The sequence below is a fragment of the Lepus europaeus genome, chromosome 16, assembly GCF_033115175.1.
Source record: "Lepus europaeus isolate LE1 chromosome 16, mLepTim1.pri, whole genome shotgun sequence".
In the NCBI taxonomy this organism is placed as follows: domain Eukaryota; kingdom Metazoa; phylum Chordata; class Mammalia; order Lagomorpha; family Leporidae; genus Lepus; species Lepus europaeus.
The window spans coordinates 83,034,591-83,051,825 of record NC_084842.1 but is presented as its reverse complement, the minus strand read 5'-3'; the positions used below and the strand labels follow the sequence as shown (position 1 = coordinate 83,051,825).

Sequence of the window (17,235 nt, the reverse complement as noted above, 5' to 3'; positions counted from 1 at the left end):
CTGTCTGGCAGTCACCACCACGCAGCTCTGTGTGGAACCTAGTGGGGATGTGCTGTAGGCTGAGGTTGGTGGCTTGCAAAGGTGAAGCTTTGCAGTGCCTCAGCGGTAGCCTGGGGCACGGCAAGAGGCTACCAGCAAAGAGTGCTGCCAGGACATCCCTATCTGTCCTTTGGGGCCCACTTTATCTCCTCCGCCAATTTCCTGGTTTCAAGGAAATGCCAGAGCCTTCCCTGTGCTCACGCACAGTTGGCGGCTTCTACCCCGAAGATTTAAGAGGCCGGATTCTACATTTTCCTTCCCAGCACAGACTGAAATGTAAAGAAGGGAGAGTTCTGATGGCAGTTTGAGGACTTAGTGACACAGGACCCTCACCTGGCAGGAAGTCTGCAGGCCTGGGTGCTCTGTAAGGCCTTGCCAGGCTTAGCTGGGGAGCTCCTCTCCCTCTGGGCTATAAAAACCCAGAGCCAGACCTTCAGGGCACTGGGCCACCCTCAGAAGTCCCAGGCCACCCTTGCAGGAGCCCATCTTCTGAGAGTTCAGCCATTGACATCGCTCAGAGGCACAGGGGCGCCGGCTTATGCATTTTGGGGAGCTTTTCAAATGAAATCAGGTTCACTGTCACCCTCTCCCCTTTCTGGGCTTTGGGGGCTTAGCAAACGGTGCCAGAGTTCCCAGACTGGAAGACACTTATTTTCTAAAACAGACTCCAACTTCAGCTTCCTGCTCATCTGAGATACTTTCTGGGTATCCCAGGGTCCCTCAAACCTAATCTCTTGCAATGAGTCCCAGCTCAGGATAAGAGAAACCAATAGACCTGGGTATCTCTCTCTCTCTCTCTCTCTCTCTCTCTCTCTCTCTCTCTCTCTCTCTCACCATACCAGGGACATTTGTGAGCAGTTTGATTCCAAATTTCTTGTCCAGAGCCACATTCGTGGGTTCTCCTGAGTCCTTAAGACCAATTTCAGTGCTGGGTAACAGCCCGTTCCACCCCATTTCCCACCCATTCGTCCATCCTTGATTTACCCGCCTGTAAATTGGGTGACTCAGATCTGGGGATCCCCAAGGCTAGCGGCAAGACTCGCTAAGCGCAGGAAGGACAGAGGCAGAAGCAAAGGCGGCAACTGCAGCGGCCCTGGGCCACCAGGCCCGGAAGAGACCGAGAGTTCTCAGCGCGCAGCCCAGGGTCGCAGGCAGGAGGTCAAACAAGATTCCCTTGGGCAAGAGCAGAGCGCGCAGGGAACACTGTTTCACATCTTTCATAAAAATCTAAAGAAGCGGTGAAGGTAGTAGAAATAGAAAAAGAAACAAAGAAAGAAATACTGCGAATTTCCAACAGGAGCCACGCGGCCAGAGACCTCGGTCAAGGCACGGTCTCGGGTGGCGAAAGGCCGTGGAAAATCCTCGGTGGCCGAGCTGGCCTCGGAGCCCGCCTCCCGGAATCAGATCTCAAGGCCTTTGCGTCAACCAAGCAGCCACAATTCGGATCCAACTGAAATCATTTGAGTAATTTTCCCCAGGCACCTGGAGCCAGCCCCCCCGGAACCCGCGCAGGCGGGGATCCGCGGGTCGGAGAGGGAGGGGAGCGGTACTGCCCAACCCGGGTCGCACGCGAAGGTGGGGGACCGCAGTGCAGGGGCACCAGGCCGAGGGTGCGACCGCGACCTCTGTGCCTTCTTCCTGCTGTTAGGAACTGCCCTGTCCTCCCGTCTCCAAATCCGCCGAGACCGAGAACAAACGACCCCCTAGGGCGCAGCAACCAGCCACTGCCATTTTCAGCTGGGGGAAGAAACGACGCCCCCGCCCCGCAGAAACCTTCAATTAGTGGCGATCTCCGGGGAGAGGGAGGGAGGAGATTCTAGCATTGCGGCTAATGTTTCAGCTTTCTACCAGGAAAACGCACTCGAGATTAAAATTAAAAGGGACTTTAAAAACGTCTTACAAAGCTCAGTGATCGCAGACACCACAAGGAATGGGTGGGACTGGGTGGGGGTGCACACCCCGAGGCCTTTGCCTTTCGGCTTCGCGTTCGCCGTTTCCCGGAAGCGGGGCTGAGCCCGCGGGGTCTGGGACTTGCGAGATCCCCTGGCCGAGGTGTCTGGGGTAGGAGACCTGAGCCCGGGAGGCTGGAAAAGTAGCGGCTGGGGAGAAGCGAAGGTGCCTCTCCGCTCCAGGTGGAACTGAAAGAAGCCACGGTCTGGGTTTCAGCGAGGCCTCGGGGCTTGCAACGTGGCATTCGCTGACCCTTGCTCACCCGGGACCCGGGCGCGAGCGGTGCGCAGAGGTGAGCATTTGGCTCCGCTGAACCCGCGGCAATGTGGGGAGTCCTGGGACGCCAGCGGGGCCTGCTCGTCTGTCCAATGGGGTCATTAATCTGCGTCTGGCCCATCCTCTGCTGTCCAGCGGGCTTCGGTGCGGATCAAAAGCCTGCTCTGGAAGCAGTGGAACTGGGGAGAAAGCGCCCTTTGTGCCCCGCCGAGGCAAACGCGCAGGTGACCCTCCCTGGGAGACGCGCCGTTTGCGCTTGGTGTGCCCCCAGTGGCTCCAGCATTTCAGCGGGCAGCTTTGTAGCCCCTTGTTGGAACGAAATCGCGATCTGATATCGGAGGGAAAATCGAAAGGAGAGGGAGAGCGAGAGAGAGCGCAGGCGAGAGGGGAGCGGCAACGCTAGGAATGGGGATGGAAGATGCGTGTTTAACCGGTGTTTCCTAGATTCTGCAGTCGATGCCGACGGCGATAAAAGGGAATCCGCCGAGTTTGCCCCCGGAGTCAGGGGGATTCGCCTGTGCTCCTCAGAGTCCGGAGCCGCGAGTCGCGAGCTGCTCCCGGCTGGGCAGGCTGCAGGGCTGTTTCCAGCGAGCCGCAGGGCGTCCTCAACCCAAGGCAGAGAACAGGTTGGGAAAATGAACCCCAGCTACTTCACGCCCGCGTCCCTGGTACCCCCGAAGCCAGACGGACAGAGAGGTTCAGAGAAAACACGGCGTGCAGGAGGGCATATTCAACTAAAAGTTTATAAATTAAAGAAAAAATACAGCGAATAGAGCTTCCAAATTTCACAAATGTTTTTAAAGTTAATACTCTAGTCGAGTGCACAGTGCCCTGAAGGAGGCAAAAAGCGGCGAGGTTGACACGGCAGGTATCATCACCTGTCTAGGGGCAGGTGAGGGGCGGCCAGGGCAGTTGCCGGCCAGGGCACAGGAGCTGGGGAAGAGTGTCCGGTAGGGACAGAGGGTCGGGCGGCGGCACTGCGGGGGACGCTGTGGAAAGGCTGGCCAGAGATATTCACATTGAATACAAAAATAACCGTCATTTGAATACAAACAACTGCAAAGTGCTACAAATCTTAATCTTCTTTACAAATGAAAAGAAAGAATTCTGAGTAGGGGCGCCTGGTGTGCTCGCTCCTCGCCCTGGACTTTGGAGAGGGAACTTGTGTGTGTGGGAGGTCCCTGGCCGGCCTCGCGCTCAGAGGCGCCTTTCCTTACATTCAGCACCCAGCAGGGCGCCCCCTCTTGAACTCTGGCACTGGGAAGGGGTGGGTGTGGTGGTCCGAAAATAAAACCCTTCTCAGTTCAAATCAACCCCTGGCCTGGGGCTGCTTGGGGCTGCCAAGGTTTTGCACCCCTTTGTTACAAATCCAATTTCCAAAAATTAAAAGATATGTAGATACACATAGATTGGTAGCATGGATACCATGAACTAGTGCGGCCTAGCGCACGAAGCTCCCGGCAGACTCGGCGTTCTGGGGGCTCGGCTCTGTGGTCTCCAGGAGTCCTCTAGGCTCTGGGGAAAACGCCATTCCCAGCCAGACGCGCTCCAACTGCAAACCCAACATTGTCGTCGAAATAAATAGTGTCCAGGGGCTTCCAGACAGGTGAGCGGCGAGCAGGGTCCCGAAACCGTAGACAGAGTGCCTCTCTGTTCAAGTTAGGCAAAAAAAAAGGCGTTCCCTCCGGGCAGGCTCGCAGCGGCTGCCAGGGCACACGTCGTGGCCATCCGAGCCGGAGCTGGATTTCGGTCCTTCTCTTGCTCCCTCCTTGGGGCGCCTCTGTTCAAAAAGGATAACCTACAGAGCTGTCAGCCTCCTTCGGGAGCTGAGGCGCAGGGATCCTTCGCTGCCTCCCCCGGGCGGGTTTACTGAGTGCCCGCAGCGGCTGCGCACGTGGAGAGCGCCCAGCCGGGGAGGCAGTAGTACGGGTAGTAGTAAGAGGGCTGCAGGGGCAGAAGCGAGGGTGGCCGCAGCACCTCGCCGGGCAGGTACTGTCTCTGGTCGTCGCGCACCAGCACCTTGACGGCCACCTTCTTGGCGGCGGGCGCGGAGGCCAGCAGGTCGGCAGCCATTTGCCGGCGCTTGGTCTTATAGCGACGGTTCTGGAACCAGATCTTCACCTGCGTCTCGGTGAGCTTTAGCGACGCGGCCAGGTCGGCGCGCTCCGGCCCAGACAGGTAGCGCTGGTGGTTAAAACGGCGCTCCAGCTCGAACACCTGTGCGTGGGAGAAGGCGGCCCTCGAGCGCTTCTTCCGCGGCTTGGGCGCCGCGGGTTCCTCCTCCTCCTCCACGCCGGCCGCCGGCGCGCCGCTTCCCCCGCCGCCTGCTCCGCTGCAGAGCTCGGGCACGCGTGCTACTCCTGGGCCAACACCGTCGTCCTCGGCCCTCGGGCTGTGGTCACCTGTGGGTCGCGGTGAGAACAGAAACAAAAGGTTGTCAGCGCCCCACAGGAGGTAAGGTTGGGTCTGAACCGCAGGGGCCACCAGAGCTGGGGTGGGGTAGAGTGGGGTGGAGTTGGTCCCTTCAAGCCACGGAGAGTCCCTGAGGCGCCGCACGATGGATACCGGTGTCAGAATCCTGTCCCACACGCTCCCCGCATTGAGACTCCTCTGGTGCGGTTCCCTGCCCTCTCTGGGCCCAAGCTTCCCCGCAGTAACCTGCGGCGCTGCGAACCCTCCCCGCCTCCACACTGTGGCTTTCCAAGCTGCTTTTCTGCGTCTGCTTGGGTTCTCCAGGCTTCCGCATCCTCACGCCTGCACACACGCGTGGGGACTGCACACGCACGTCGGCTACACGGAAAGGAAAGGTAGGACGACAAATCCCGGGGCCAGGTGTTTTTGGTCTTCCGCGCCTAACCGCCCGGGACTGCGGCGAGGAGCCGCGACAGGGGCTGCGCTAAGGCCTTACGCACTTCTCTCCCTCTTTGCAAGGAACTGAGAGGAGGGTTGGGGTTGAGGAATGAAAGCAGGCGGGGATGTGGTCCCTGTCCCGGTCCTTGCCTTCTGATCTGGCACCAGTCCCTCGGCCTCTTCCCGCAGCTGCCCATCAGCGAGGTGCCTGCGCCGGCTTGCTTGGGGTCAGCGTGAGGCCTGCATCAGCGAGCACCCCACCCGCGAGCATACACTACGCGACCTCTCCTGGCTGTGCCGAGGATGACCAAGTCAGGAGGGCTGTCTGCAGCGGGCTGCAGAGTTTGCCTCCGGCTCCTGGGTCCGCAGCCCAGCACTGCTCTGGCCCACTTGACATGTCCTTAGCTACCTACCCCAGAGCTACGGGCGGCCCCAGGACCCGGAGCCGACAGGGTGTCGGGGCTAGGGCAAGGTCATTGGCTCCCTGAGGTCTCTGGACCCCTCACTCTTCCCTTTCGCATATTTTGGGGACACGGGGACAGACACACCCGAGGCACTGGCTATGGACGCTAAGACCCCGAACACTGGGTGCAGCTGTTGTCCTCCAACCTGGCCTAGGGTACTTGGTCCCACGACACCTCCGGCCTTGCCCGAGGATGCAGGGCTCAGAGTACAGCAGTCCTCTCGCAGCCCACGCCACCGCGCAGAACTTCTGGACTTGGCCAACCCGGAGCCCCAGGGCGCAGGCCCACCCGACACGCCGTGGTTACCGTCCTAGTCGATCCCTCAGCCCAGCCCCCTTCCCAGTGCAGTCACAGCAGACCTGAGACGCTGGCCGACATCTCGCTGTCGCTCCGGCCCGCGGCTTCCTCCTCCAGGTCCTTGGCGGCCCGCATCTCGCAGACTGGCTGGCCGAGGCCCAGGGTTCCCCCGGCGCGGCTGGCCCCGCTGGCCCCCGGCGCGTCGGCGCAGCGCCGCCTGCCCTCGTTCTCCTCGCTGAGCGCGGAGTCCGAATCCCAGCCGCCAGGGCTCTCCGCAGTCCGCCCCGCAGCTGTTCTGCTCCCGGCAGGAGACGCCAGCAGAGAGTCCTCGGCGCCCCCCAGCGCGCCCGCGTCTGTATCCCCAAAGAGCCGCCAGCAGCAGACAGCGGGCGCCGCGGCCACCACCACCGCTGTGCCCCCGGGCGCCGCGCGCCCCTCCGGTGGGGCCAGCCCGCCACGCTCCTCTTTCTTGTTGAGGATCGCCTGGATGGAGAAGGGCGTCAAGGTGTTGGCGCCGCGCACAGCCATCTGCGCCGCGGGCCGGAGCGGCCGGGCGGGCGGGCCGCTGGGGCGCCGGGCAGCTCCGAGCCGGACAGAGAGCGCGAGTGAGCTGGGCGCGCCAGGCCCCTGCAGCCCACTCCTGCGCGGCCCTGCAGCCCCCGCCCCCTCCGGTCCAGAATCTGCGCGGACCCTCACACCTCCGCCCGCGAGGCCCGCCTGGAGACCCCCTCCCCCCCAACCCAGCGCCAGACGCTCTCCTTTCGCAGCTCAGCAGGATTATCTCATCGCCTCTCGCCCTCGGGGGCGGGCCGGGGTCTGCCCTCCCCTGGAAGTGGGGGAGAGTTGGCCGGGGGCCCCTCCGCGGCCGTGGTCCCCTCCCGAGCGCCGCCGGGGCGCACGGCCCAAGTCACTTTTTCTTTGCGCCTCTGTCTGTGTCTTCCGCGCCTGCAAGATTTCGCCCCTGGCGCGTCCTCGCTCTTCCCCGCAGCGCTGCCTCTTCCGGAGCCCACCCCTGGCGGCGGCGGCGCAGGACTCGGAGAGGCGCGGGGCACCTTTTTACCCCCTGCCCTGGTTTTATCTGTTTCTTCTCTTCCCTTCCCCAGCGTTCCACCGTAGCCCCCTCCCGCCGCGGTGTCATTCCTCACCGCTGAGTGACAGCTCCAGGCCACACCCCCGCTCTGGGTCGTCCCCGGTGCTCGGGGCTGTCCATTGGCTGGCTCCAGCTGGGCGACGTTGACTTGAGCCGACAGAACTGGGCACGTTGCGCGGCGAGAGACAGGGTTTGACTTAACCCCTTCTCTGCTATGCCTGGTCCTGCGAGCATCCTCCAACGACCCCGGGGCTCACCAGCCCGGAAGCCGCACTGTTTACTTCCACGGACACACCCACGCCGGCCAGAGCTTTTAGGAGACAGCGATAAGAAATTCGGCCACCAGCCGTCGCAGCAGCTTCAGGGCGGTGCAATGCCACAAGCCACGCGCATAGTTTCTGTTCTCCGGGAATCATCACAAACACGAAAAACAAAACGCACCCCACGCCGCCCCCTCAGACCGGCGACTGCCCTTCGCACAAACAATGAATTCATTAAAACCTCTCTAGAAATAGTTTTCCTTCCTCGCCGTCTTTGATTTGAATCGGTTTCTGCAGAGGAATTAAAAGGAAAAACATGGTAGAGTTAGAACTAAAGTCAGGAGAGGCATTGGAAGGCGTCCTCTCGGCAACTCCTGGAGATTGTAGGGTCCTTGCCCTGGACGGTCAATACCGGATTTAATTGGAATTCAGGAGGGGGAAAACAGCTTGCAACTAGTTCTTCAAATATTCTGTTATTTTTGAGTTGGATTGGATTAGAAATAGAGATGTGTTTGTTTAAAAAAAATACCTGGGAATTACCATAGCCATGATCCAGAACCGACAGCATTTAATACTCCTGAAGAAAATAGGGAATAGGTTGTTTTATGGCATAGACGAAGCCAAACTAAGACACAGAAATATCGTGGGTGTATCAAAACACAGGTTGTTTATTTATGCTGTTTATTTTAAATAAATTTGCTCAAGTAACATCCTTTACCGCCTCTCGTAATATTCAACATCACACATGAGTACAGAAACACGAACCATTAAATAAGTTTAAAGAACCGTGATTTTAATTTGGTGAATCGCTGGGGTTCGTGTTTTTGGTGTCATTAAACTATATATCACTTTCTTCAGTCGCTTTCCTGTTGGTCGCACTGGTGCTGCCCTGCAAAGGGAAATCACTCCCACGACTCTGGGAGTTTTCAGCCTCATACCGGGATTTGCTGCGTCCAGGCTTCGGAGCCTGGCAGACACTGCGTGCGTTCTCCCTCCGTGCAGACCCCATGGTGCACCCGGGGAAGAACTCCCATCCAAGGAGGAGGCCGTTACAGTCGCATCCTTTGGACGGAAAGGTGCTTGAATTTGGTGTCAGTGTAGGGCCAGGTGAGGGGGCGAACAGAAGGCAGAGGAACAGAGCGCTGATGATGTTTCAGAAAAAAAGCACCTCTTCTGAGCATCATTTCCGAAATCGCCACCCTCACTCTACTCCCACCATAGGAGGAGGCTGACAGAGGTTGCCTGGAAGGTAGGGGGTGGGCAGGTGTGGACAGTGTGCACACTGTCCTCTTCAGCTGCTGCTTTGTGGGGTTTGGACTTGGGGGTGGAGAAGCAATAGAGAGAATTCAGATACTCAAGAGGTTAGAGATGTTTGGAGGCTGAGTGACAGTACTAGACTAAACTGGGAGGTTCTATAAGGACTGAATTGAAAATATCATTTAGCTGTCCCACCAAGAAAAGTTTTTTTTTTTTAAGAGTCTCTATGCCAGTAGGATGTACCCCCTCGCCAGCACAGCACGGAAATATACAGTTCGTTGATTTCCAGCCCTCGAGTTTTTCTGTGTGTCGGGAGAGCGGGGGTGCTGGGCAGCCCGGACCTGTTTCCAGCAGGCGCCCGGAGACGGAGACTCATGGCGGCCCCTCGGGCGGCCGCGGCTGTTACGGGATCTTCGAGGCTAAGATTTGATGGCGCTTCACACATCGGTGTTGAACTGCAACTAGAAGGGGTTGAGTGCAGACGAAAGGCTCCGGGAGACAGCGGACAGAGGTGGTACCCCGAGCTCCACCCAGATTCAAGGCCGGCGCTTAGGGGTGCGTGGCGAGGGCTCAGCAGGTCACAGCGTCTCGAAAGGTCAGCGATCTATGGGGACCGGGGTGCGTCTGCGCGCGCGCGCCCGAGTCCCCCCTTACTCCAAGCTCCCCCGTGAGCTCCAGAGATCGTGGCCGCCGGACCACGGCGCCCGCCCGTGGTTTCGTCCGCTCAGCGCTCCGGCCTGAGTGGGCCCCGCGAGCTGGGAGCAGGGCAGGGCGCCCGCGAGGCTTCCAGGAGGCGCCGGCTTCCTGCGTTCCGCGCCTCGCTTTGCTCTTTTCTCTCCGTCCTCCTCCGTTCTCCCTTCCCGCTCCCTTCGCCTCCTTTCCATTTTCCTTCTCCTCCACAAGTTGATTCCTGCGCGCCCCCTACGTGCCACGCGCTCTGGTCCCGGGATTGGAGCCGGCCCAGAGCACGGCTGGGCGGTGAGCCCAGGTTGCGGGCGGAGAGTGGGATGCGGGTGGAAGAGCCCGGGGCCGGGGGCGGGGACGGGGACGAAGAGAAGCGAAGGGGAAGCCCCGGCCTCGGGCGCGAGTTTCAAGCTGCGGCGAACGCTCCCGCGCTCTCGGGGATCCCGAGTCCGAGGGAGGGCGTGCGGTGGGGCCACAGCGCGCGGCGCCCCTGCCTCCCATCACAGGAGACCGCGCTCGGCACTGCCCTGCGACAGGAGGCCACGCGGGCTGGTTTCTCAGACTCCGGTGACCCTGAGTGTAGCCACCTGCCTTCTGTAGTTTCCAGTGCTGCAAAAAGAGGGGTTGGGTCGCTCCCCGCTGAGGCCGCCGCTGGACCGCACGGGCAAACGGAGGGGGTGCGGGCGGCTGCAGGCGCGGCCCGGCCGGGTCCAGGCCGAGGGTTCTCTGGGATTGACCGTCCCCACCGCCGCAGATTTCCAAGGGCGCACCAAGCCCTCCAGACATCCCAGGCGTCAAGCCAGGCTTTCCGCCCACAGACACTGGCTCCTGCCTTCCCAAGTCACCCAGCCCCCGGCTTTGTCACGCACCTGGTGCAGCTAGATCAGACTGCAGGAGAGAGAAGCATCGTCATTACCGGCCAAGCTAGTTTTAAATATTGTTCACAGCGTGCCAGGAGCCAAAGCCTACTGTTTAATGTGCACAGCCCCGGGAGTGGCATGGGTAAAGATCTTTATTCCGATTTCACAGACGGGGAAACTGAGTTATCAGTAAGCAGCTAAGTCAGGACTCAGGACTAAATCAGGTTGGTTTGATGCCAACCTCCCTGGATTTTCCACTCCAATCGGTTTTGTTCGTTAACCTTCGGGTTTACACTCATTAATGGTTCTCCACCATCCTCCCCCTCATTCGTCTGGAAGAAAAAAAAAAAAAAAGAGCTGCTTTCCAAAGTAAGGTCATTAAACCAAGCAGGTAAATACATCTGACGACTGCGTTCTACTGAGAGTTGGAAAACGAGGCACGCCAGGGCTGGTCTGAACCCAAAGCACTTTGTGAAGAAAGGACTTTGTTTGCATCATCAAAGGGCTAAACCTGGTGTAGACGGAGACGGGCGGTGACGGAAACTCGAGTTCACACACTCCGAGACGGGGAGCGTTACCCTCGGAAGACACGCTTCCTGTGGAGCTTCGTTTTCTTGAAAAGTCAGAGCAGGAGTTCACCTCTCCAAGCATGAAAAATAAGTGCACCGGCTCCCGGACTCGCGCGGGCACAGTGGAGAGCGCGCGCCACCTAGCGGGCGCCCGTCAGGACGCGCGGCGTCGTGACAGCGGGAAAGGGACCGGGGGTGCCTGGAGCCCCAACACCCGCTCCGCGAAACGGGATGCTTTGGCACGCGGCTTTGCGTTTCCACGACCTCACGCCGCGAGTGATATAATATAGTGGAGATGTTCTAGTTTGCAAAGCTCACCCAGGCACAGTCAGACATCCCCTCCCCCTACCAAGAATCCTCTCCCTCTGGGACGGCTTTAGGGCGAGGCCATTGAGTGGGGCCGGGCCAGGGCCTTTCCGCCCTCCTCCGACGCGCCCTGCTCCCTGTGGACTGGCCCTGCGGGCTGCGTGTCCTGAGGGGCACACTTGGGCTCTCCCTGGATGGTCATTTAGGGAGCCACAGGAATGTTGCCCGGAGATTCACTGATACCAAGGTGTTTCCCCCTTGAGTCAGAAACTTCAAGCATTACAAACAAACCCCTCCTCCTCCTCCTCCTCCTCCTCCTCCTCCTCCTCCTTCTTCTTCTTCTTCTTCTTCTTCTCTCTCTCTCTCTCTCTCTCTCTCTCTCTCTCTCTCACACACACACACACACACACACACACACCATTGCATCGATAAATGTTTTTAAAGGTGTTGGGGAAGGGCAGCCTTGTGGTTAAGGCAGGTTAAGCCGCTGCTGCTTCCCGCATCATAGCGCTTCAGTTCTTGCTTTTCCTCCTGTCACTCAGCTCTCTGCTAATGCGCCTGGAAAGGCAGCAGAAGATGGCCCAAGGGCTTGGTTCCCTGCACCCATGCGGGAGATACGGATGGCGTTCCAGGCTCCTGGATGTTTCTGTCTCTGAAAACTTCTCTGGCAGCCCTCAGCACGTTATGCCACGATCTCCTTGGGAAATTTGCTGACCGGTGACTGTTCTCTCCCAGACACTGCTCCACATCCTGGAGCTGATGGCCTTGTAAGATCCTACTCTCAACAGGTGCACGCCTGGTGAAGGAATCCCATCAACAGACCGATGACCAGAGACAGCAGTGGAGGCAACCTCAGACGGTGATCTGGGCCATGCAGAAAACCAGAACAGAGCGACACTTGAAGGTGCTTCATGCAGGGTGAGATTCAAAATAGCAAGAGATACCTTGCGAGGACAGACTTAGTGATGTTTGGAGAAAGGGAAATGTGTAGGAAGCTTTTTGGGGGTACATTCTGTCCTAGAAAGACTTTAAGCAAAGAGGTAACTGGCATATCCCCCCAAATTCATATGTTGACATCTGAACCCCCAATGTGATGAAAGTAGAAGCCTCATGAATGAGATTGGTGCCCTGTAGGAAGAGACAGGAGAGAGCTTGTTCCCCCCCACCCCGTGTGTGTGTGTGTGTGTGCATGTCTGTCTGTCTGCCTTTCTCTGCTTATCTTTCTCTCTGCCACGTGAGGATACAACAGGCTGGCTCTGCCAGCACCTTGATCTTGGATTTCTGAGTCTCCAGACTATGGGAAAGGCATGTTGGTCACACAAGACACCCAGGCTATGGTCTTCGTATCATCACTGAGCTAACTGGCTGTGACAGCAGCACACTGTGCTCACAGGCCCCCCAGTGTGCTTCTGTGACAGAGTGTAGTGGACGAGGGACGGGCCTAGGAGCTGAGATCTGAGAGGTAACCAGATCCAGCAGGGTTTTATAAGCCACAGTAAGGAGCATGAATTTGGTAAGCATTATGGAAAGCCATAGAAAGATTTTAGGCAACAAAGTCACTGAATATGATTGGGACTGGCGCCGTGGCTCACTTGGCTAATCCTCCGCCTGCAGCACCAGCATCCCATATGGGCACCGGGCTCTAGTCCTGGTTGCTTCTCTTCCAGTCCAGCTCTCTGCTGTGGCCCAGGAAGGCAGTGGAGGATGGCTCAAGTGCTTGTGCCCCTGCACCTGCTTGTGAGACCAGGAAGAGGCACCTGGCTCCTGGCTTCAGATTGGCACAGCGCCGGCTGTAGCAGCCATTTGGGGAGTGAACCAACGGAAAGAAGACCTTTCTCTCTGTCTCTCTCTCACTGTCTACAACTACCTGTCAAATAAACAAATAAAAATAAATAAAAAAATTTAAAAACTATATAAAAAAGATTTTAGGCAACAAGGTCACTGAATATGATTTACATTTCAGGTTAGATTGGCTTTTCTATGACAGAAATATTGGGGGTGAGGTGGCAACAGGAGAACTACCAGAAGCTAGCATGACAATGTCAGTAAGAGATGATGGTGGCTTGGGTTATGTGGGATCAGAGGTGGGGTGAAAGGCTGGAGGTGGCATCTATTTTGACAGTGTTTGCACCATTTTTTATCCCACCTCTCAGTGTACAAGGTCTCCAATTTGTTCCTGTCCTCCAACACTTGTTATTTCCTGGTTTTGTGTTAGTAGCCATCCTAATGGTTGTGAAGTGGCATCTCATTCACATTTCCTTGTAACTGGTGATGCTGAGCATCTTCTCATGTGCTTATTGGCCATTTGTGTATCTTCTTGGGAGAAAGGTCTTGGTCTACCTTGGTCCATTTTCTGTTACTGTAATGAAATCCTGGAGGCCAGGTACTTTACAAGGAAAAGAGGCTTTCTTAGCTCACAGTTGTGGAGGCTCAAGGGCATGACACTAGCATTGCCTTTGCTCTGATGATTGGCATCACAAGGGTGGGAGTGTGTACAAGAGAGAGAGAGAGGTAATAGGGAGAGACAGAAAGCCAGAGAGTGAGCATAACCACTCTACAACTACGTGCAGCTGTGTGGACAAGTCTCATCAATACCAAGAACTTCCAAGTCTATTCAGTGAGGCAGAATCAGAGGAGGTTTAGTCAGTGAAAGTGGCTGGACTTTTTGGAAACACTTGGCCACCATATTCAAATCAAAATGGTTTGTGTTTTTAACCTGAAGCTGCTGGCCCTGGCGTTAGGACTGACTGGTTTCTGCCTGTACTGCTGCTCCCATGGCTCTGGGGAACAGGTCAGACATGTCTTTTGTGACAAGGCCTCATGGCCACATTAGGGGATGGATTCTTCCCTAATGACTAGCCACTTTTTAAAAAATATATGTATTATTTATTTATTTGAAAGGCAGAGTTACAGAGAGGCAGAGGCAGAGACAGAGAGAGAGGTCTTCCATCTGCTAGTTCACTCCCTAGATGGCCAAAATGGCCGGAGCTATGCCAATCCAAAATGAGGAGCTAGGAGCTTCTTCCAGGTCTCCCACATGGGTGCAGGGGCCCAAGGACTTGGGCCCTCTTCCACTGCTTTCCCAGGCCATAGCAGAGAGCTGGATTGGAAGAGGAGCAGCCAGAACTAGAACTGACACCCAGGGGGATATGGGCGCTTTCTGTAGTTTTTATTCTGGTGACACTTGGCAGAGTGAGAGGGTGCTGTGGATCTGTGACAGAGGTGGAAACACCACCTGGAATTCTTGATTGCATCCATTTTATTTATTTGAAAGAGAGCCACAGAGAGAGGGGACACACCCAGAGAGAATTTTTTTTAAAGATTTATTTATTTATTTGATACACAGAGTTATAGAGAGGAAGATGCAGAGAGAGAGAGAGAGAGAGAAGAGAGAGAGAGAGAGAGAGAGAGAGAGAGAGAGAGAGAGAGAGAGAATGCCTCCATCCACTGGTTCACTCCCCAAATGACTGCAATGGCCAGAGCTGTGCCGATCCAAAGCCAGGAGCCAGGAGCTTCTTCTAGTCTCCCATGCAGGTGCAGGGGCCCAAGGACTTGGGGACTTGGATCGTCTTTCACTGCTTTCCCAGGTCATAGCAGAGAGCTGGATGGGAAGTGGAGCAGCCAGGATTGAACCGGCACCCATATGGGATGCTGGCACCGCAGGCAGCGGCTTTACCTACCATACCACAGCACCGGCCCCACAGAGAGAATCTTAAGTCTGCTCTTCACCATTCAAATGCCTGCAGCAGCTGGGACTGGGCAAGGCCAAAGACAGGAGGGCAGGAGCCATGTACTGTCACATGCTGACTCTCAGGCATGTTAGGGGGAAGCTGGATCAGGAGTTGAGGAGCCAGGTCTTGATGCTAAGCGGTCTGATATAGGATGTAGAAGTCCTGAGTGGCAGCTTAACCTTCTGTGCCTCAACGCCCACCCCTTGCTTTGGTAAATTTGTGGTGAATCTGATCTGTACAAATGTGAGGCCACAGTCTGTGGTCTGCCTGGGGATGTGGGAACTATAAAGAACATAATCCTTGCCATGAGTATGGTGGTCGTTTTCTACAGGCTGCACCCACTAGACGTCCAGCCTAAAATCCCCCACTGAGAGAAGGCTGGGCAGAGAAACATGAGATTTCAAATGAATCTCTGTGTGTCCCTAGGGCCCAGAATGGGCCGGGCACACAGGAGGCTGTTAGCAAGTATGTATTGAATCGAGGGTCTCATTTTATTCTCAGCACAATCCTATGACATCTGCAGGGCCGGTACCATAATTTCCATTTACAGATGAGGAACTTAAGGCAAGGAGTGGCCAGAGGATTTGCCGCAGGTCACCCAGGACACAGCCATTCCCCGAGGATGGTGGAAGCAGCTTGCTGAGTGCTGAGTGAAACCTGTGCTAGCTCACCACTTCTTCAGCTCCACAGCCTTTTAGTGCAAGTAATACATTTCAGTTTCTTTTGTTGTTGTTAAATCATCTCTGAGACCCAGCTTGGAGAGGTTTATTTCCCTGATGGGATATTTTGGACTGGGCTTTTGAAAGGAAAAGGGCTGGAGGGCTGTGCTTTCAGAGTCAGGGGCTTAAGGGGGGGGGGAGAAAGCTCACTGGAGAGATTTATGTCCAGGAATTACAGCGAACTCTGTCATTCTGTCTGCGTAAGTGTGGCTAGAAACAGGAAGGGGAAAACAGGATATTGTGGTAGCACACAGGCTTAATGGAATGTCAAGGAACAGATGGGCCGCGCTGTCCTGGGAACTGTCAGCGGGAGCAGCTAGCCGAGGCACAGACGCAGGTGAACTGGAATGGGCCATGTGTTCATTCAGAAGGGGTCATTAGTGAGGTTTCAAAAGGACAAGCAAAGGCCCCGTCTAAGTTCTCTCTTGACTCAACCCATGCTCAGGGCAAAAGGAGGTAGGGACCGGGGCTGGATGGTGGGCAAATTTATTGAGATGCAGCTGTCACTGACGTTGGAATTTTATGACTCTGACAAGATCAATTATACATAGAAACATGTCTTTTAAGCTCCAACAGTATCTACTGGGGAAAGGAGTTTGTCAAGGGCTGAAAGACCCAAAAGTGACTGGGAGAGAGTTAACAGCGATGTTTGAGGGTAAACAGGGACACATTAGTCAAACATAGGAAGGGTAGGGCCGGAGTTTTGGCAACAGAGGGTTAAGCTGCTGCTTGTGTCACCTGCAAGCCATGTTGGAATGCCACTGCAAGTCCCATCTGCTTTTCTTTCTATCCAGTGTCCTATCAATGTGCCTGGGAAGACACCCCAAGGACCTGGGCCCATGTGATAGACCCAGATGGAGTTTCTGGCTTCTGGCTTTGGCCTGGTCCAGACCCAGCCATTGCAGGCATTGAGGGAGTGAACCAGCAGATGGAAGATCGAGCTCTCTCGCGCGCTCTCTCTCTTTCTCTATCACTCAGTCTCTCTCTGCATTATTCTTTCAAATGACCAAATAAATCTTTTTTTAAAAAGATATTTGAGGTCAGGGTTACAGATAGAAGGAGAGAGAGAGAGAGAGAGAGAGAGATCTTCCATCCATTGGTTTACTCCCCAAATGGCTGCAATGGCTGGGGCTGGGCCAATCCAAAGCTAGGAGCCAGGAACTTCTTCTAGGACTCCCACATGGGCCCAAGCACTTGCACCATCCTCTACTGCTTTCCCAGGCCATTAGCAGGGAACTGGATTAGAAGTGGGCCAGCTGGGACTTGAACCAGTGCCTGTATGGGATGCTGGCACTGCAGGAGGAGCCTTAACAACAGCAACAGGCTGACCCAAAACAAACCTTTTAATATAATAGGAAAGGCAAATTCTTGTTGGAAACTTTATTTTTTGGCTGAAAAATGTTATTTGGACTATTTAAAGTAAGACTTGTTGAAGACTGGCAAACTGGTCTCTCCAAATAAAAACAACTCAGTGTCGCGATGAACTCATTTTGAAAAGTTCACATTTTATAGAAACATCACAAAGATGGCATTTACTGAGAGTCCACTGAGAGGCTGTTGCTTTGGGAGAAGGAAGCCACCAGCGACTTCTGTTGGAGGAGCTGAAAGCACCTTCGAGGTTTCCACTTAGAAGGCTGAGTGCAGGTGTGTGTGTAAAGGCCCCACTGCAGCTAAGCACCCACATGCCAAATGTGTTATGTTCCTGAGTTGCATACTTAAGTGCATTGCTGAGCTTGCTAGAGACCAAGGGGAACCCTTAACTACAATCTGAGTGTTGAGGAGTAAACATGTGGAGGAGGGTGAGATGGATGTGCTGAATACCAAGTCCACCCTTTGTGTACCACGTCGTGGGGTCCACATGGGCCCCCAGCAGATTAGCTTCT

At 55.9% G+C, this 17,235-nt stretch overlaps 1 protein-coding gene across 1 annotated transcript; it reads right to left on the bottom strand.

Annotated features, from left to right (window-relative positions):
- Nucleotides 1-4,108: 4,108 nt before the first annotated feature.
- Nucleotides 4,109-6,404, bottom strand: NKX3-2 (NK3 homeobox 2). Its single transcript, XM_062213700.1, has 2 exons — nt 5,939-6,404; nt 4,109-4,667 (listed from the first exon to the last, which is right to left on the bottom strand). Exons 1-2 carry the CDS (start codon nt 6,402-6,404, stop codon nt 4,132-4,134), a joined length of 1,002 nt encoding a protein of 333 aa, XP_062069684.1. The 3' UTR covers nt 4,109-4,131.
- Nucleotides 6,405-17,235: the final 10,831 nt, after the last annotated feature.

Bases quoted from the DNA above. Each gene is read 5' to 3' on its own strand.
- NKX3-2 (XM_062213700.1), bottom strand. From the start codon at position 6,404: ATGGCTGTGCGCGGCGCCAACACCTTGACGCCCTTCTCCATCCAGGCG. The intron at 4,668-5,938 runs GTCTGCTGTGAC...CGCGACCCACAG, and splicing joins GATGTCGGCCAGCGTCTCAG to GTGACCACAGCCCGAGGGCC.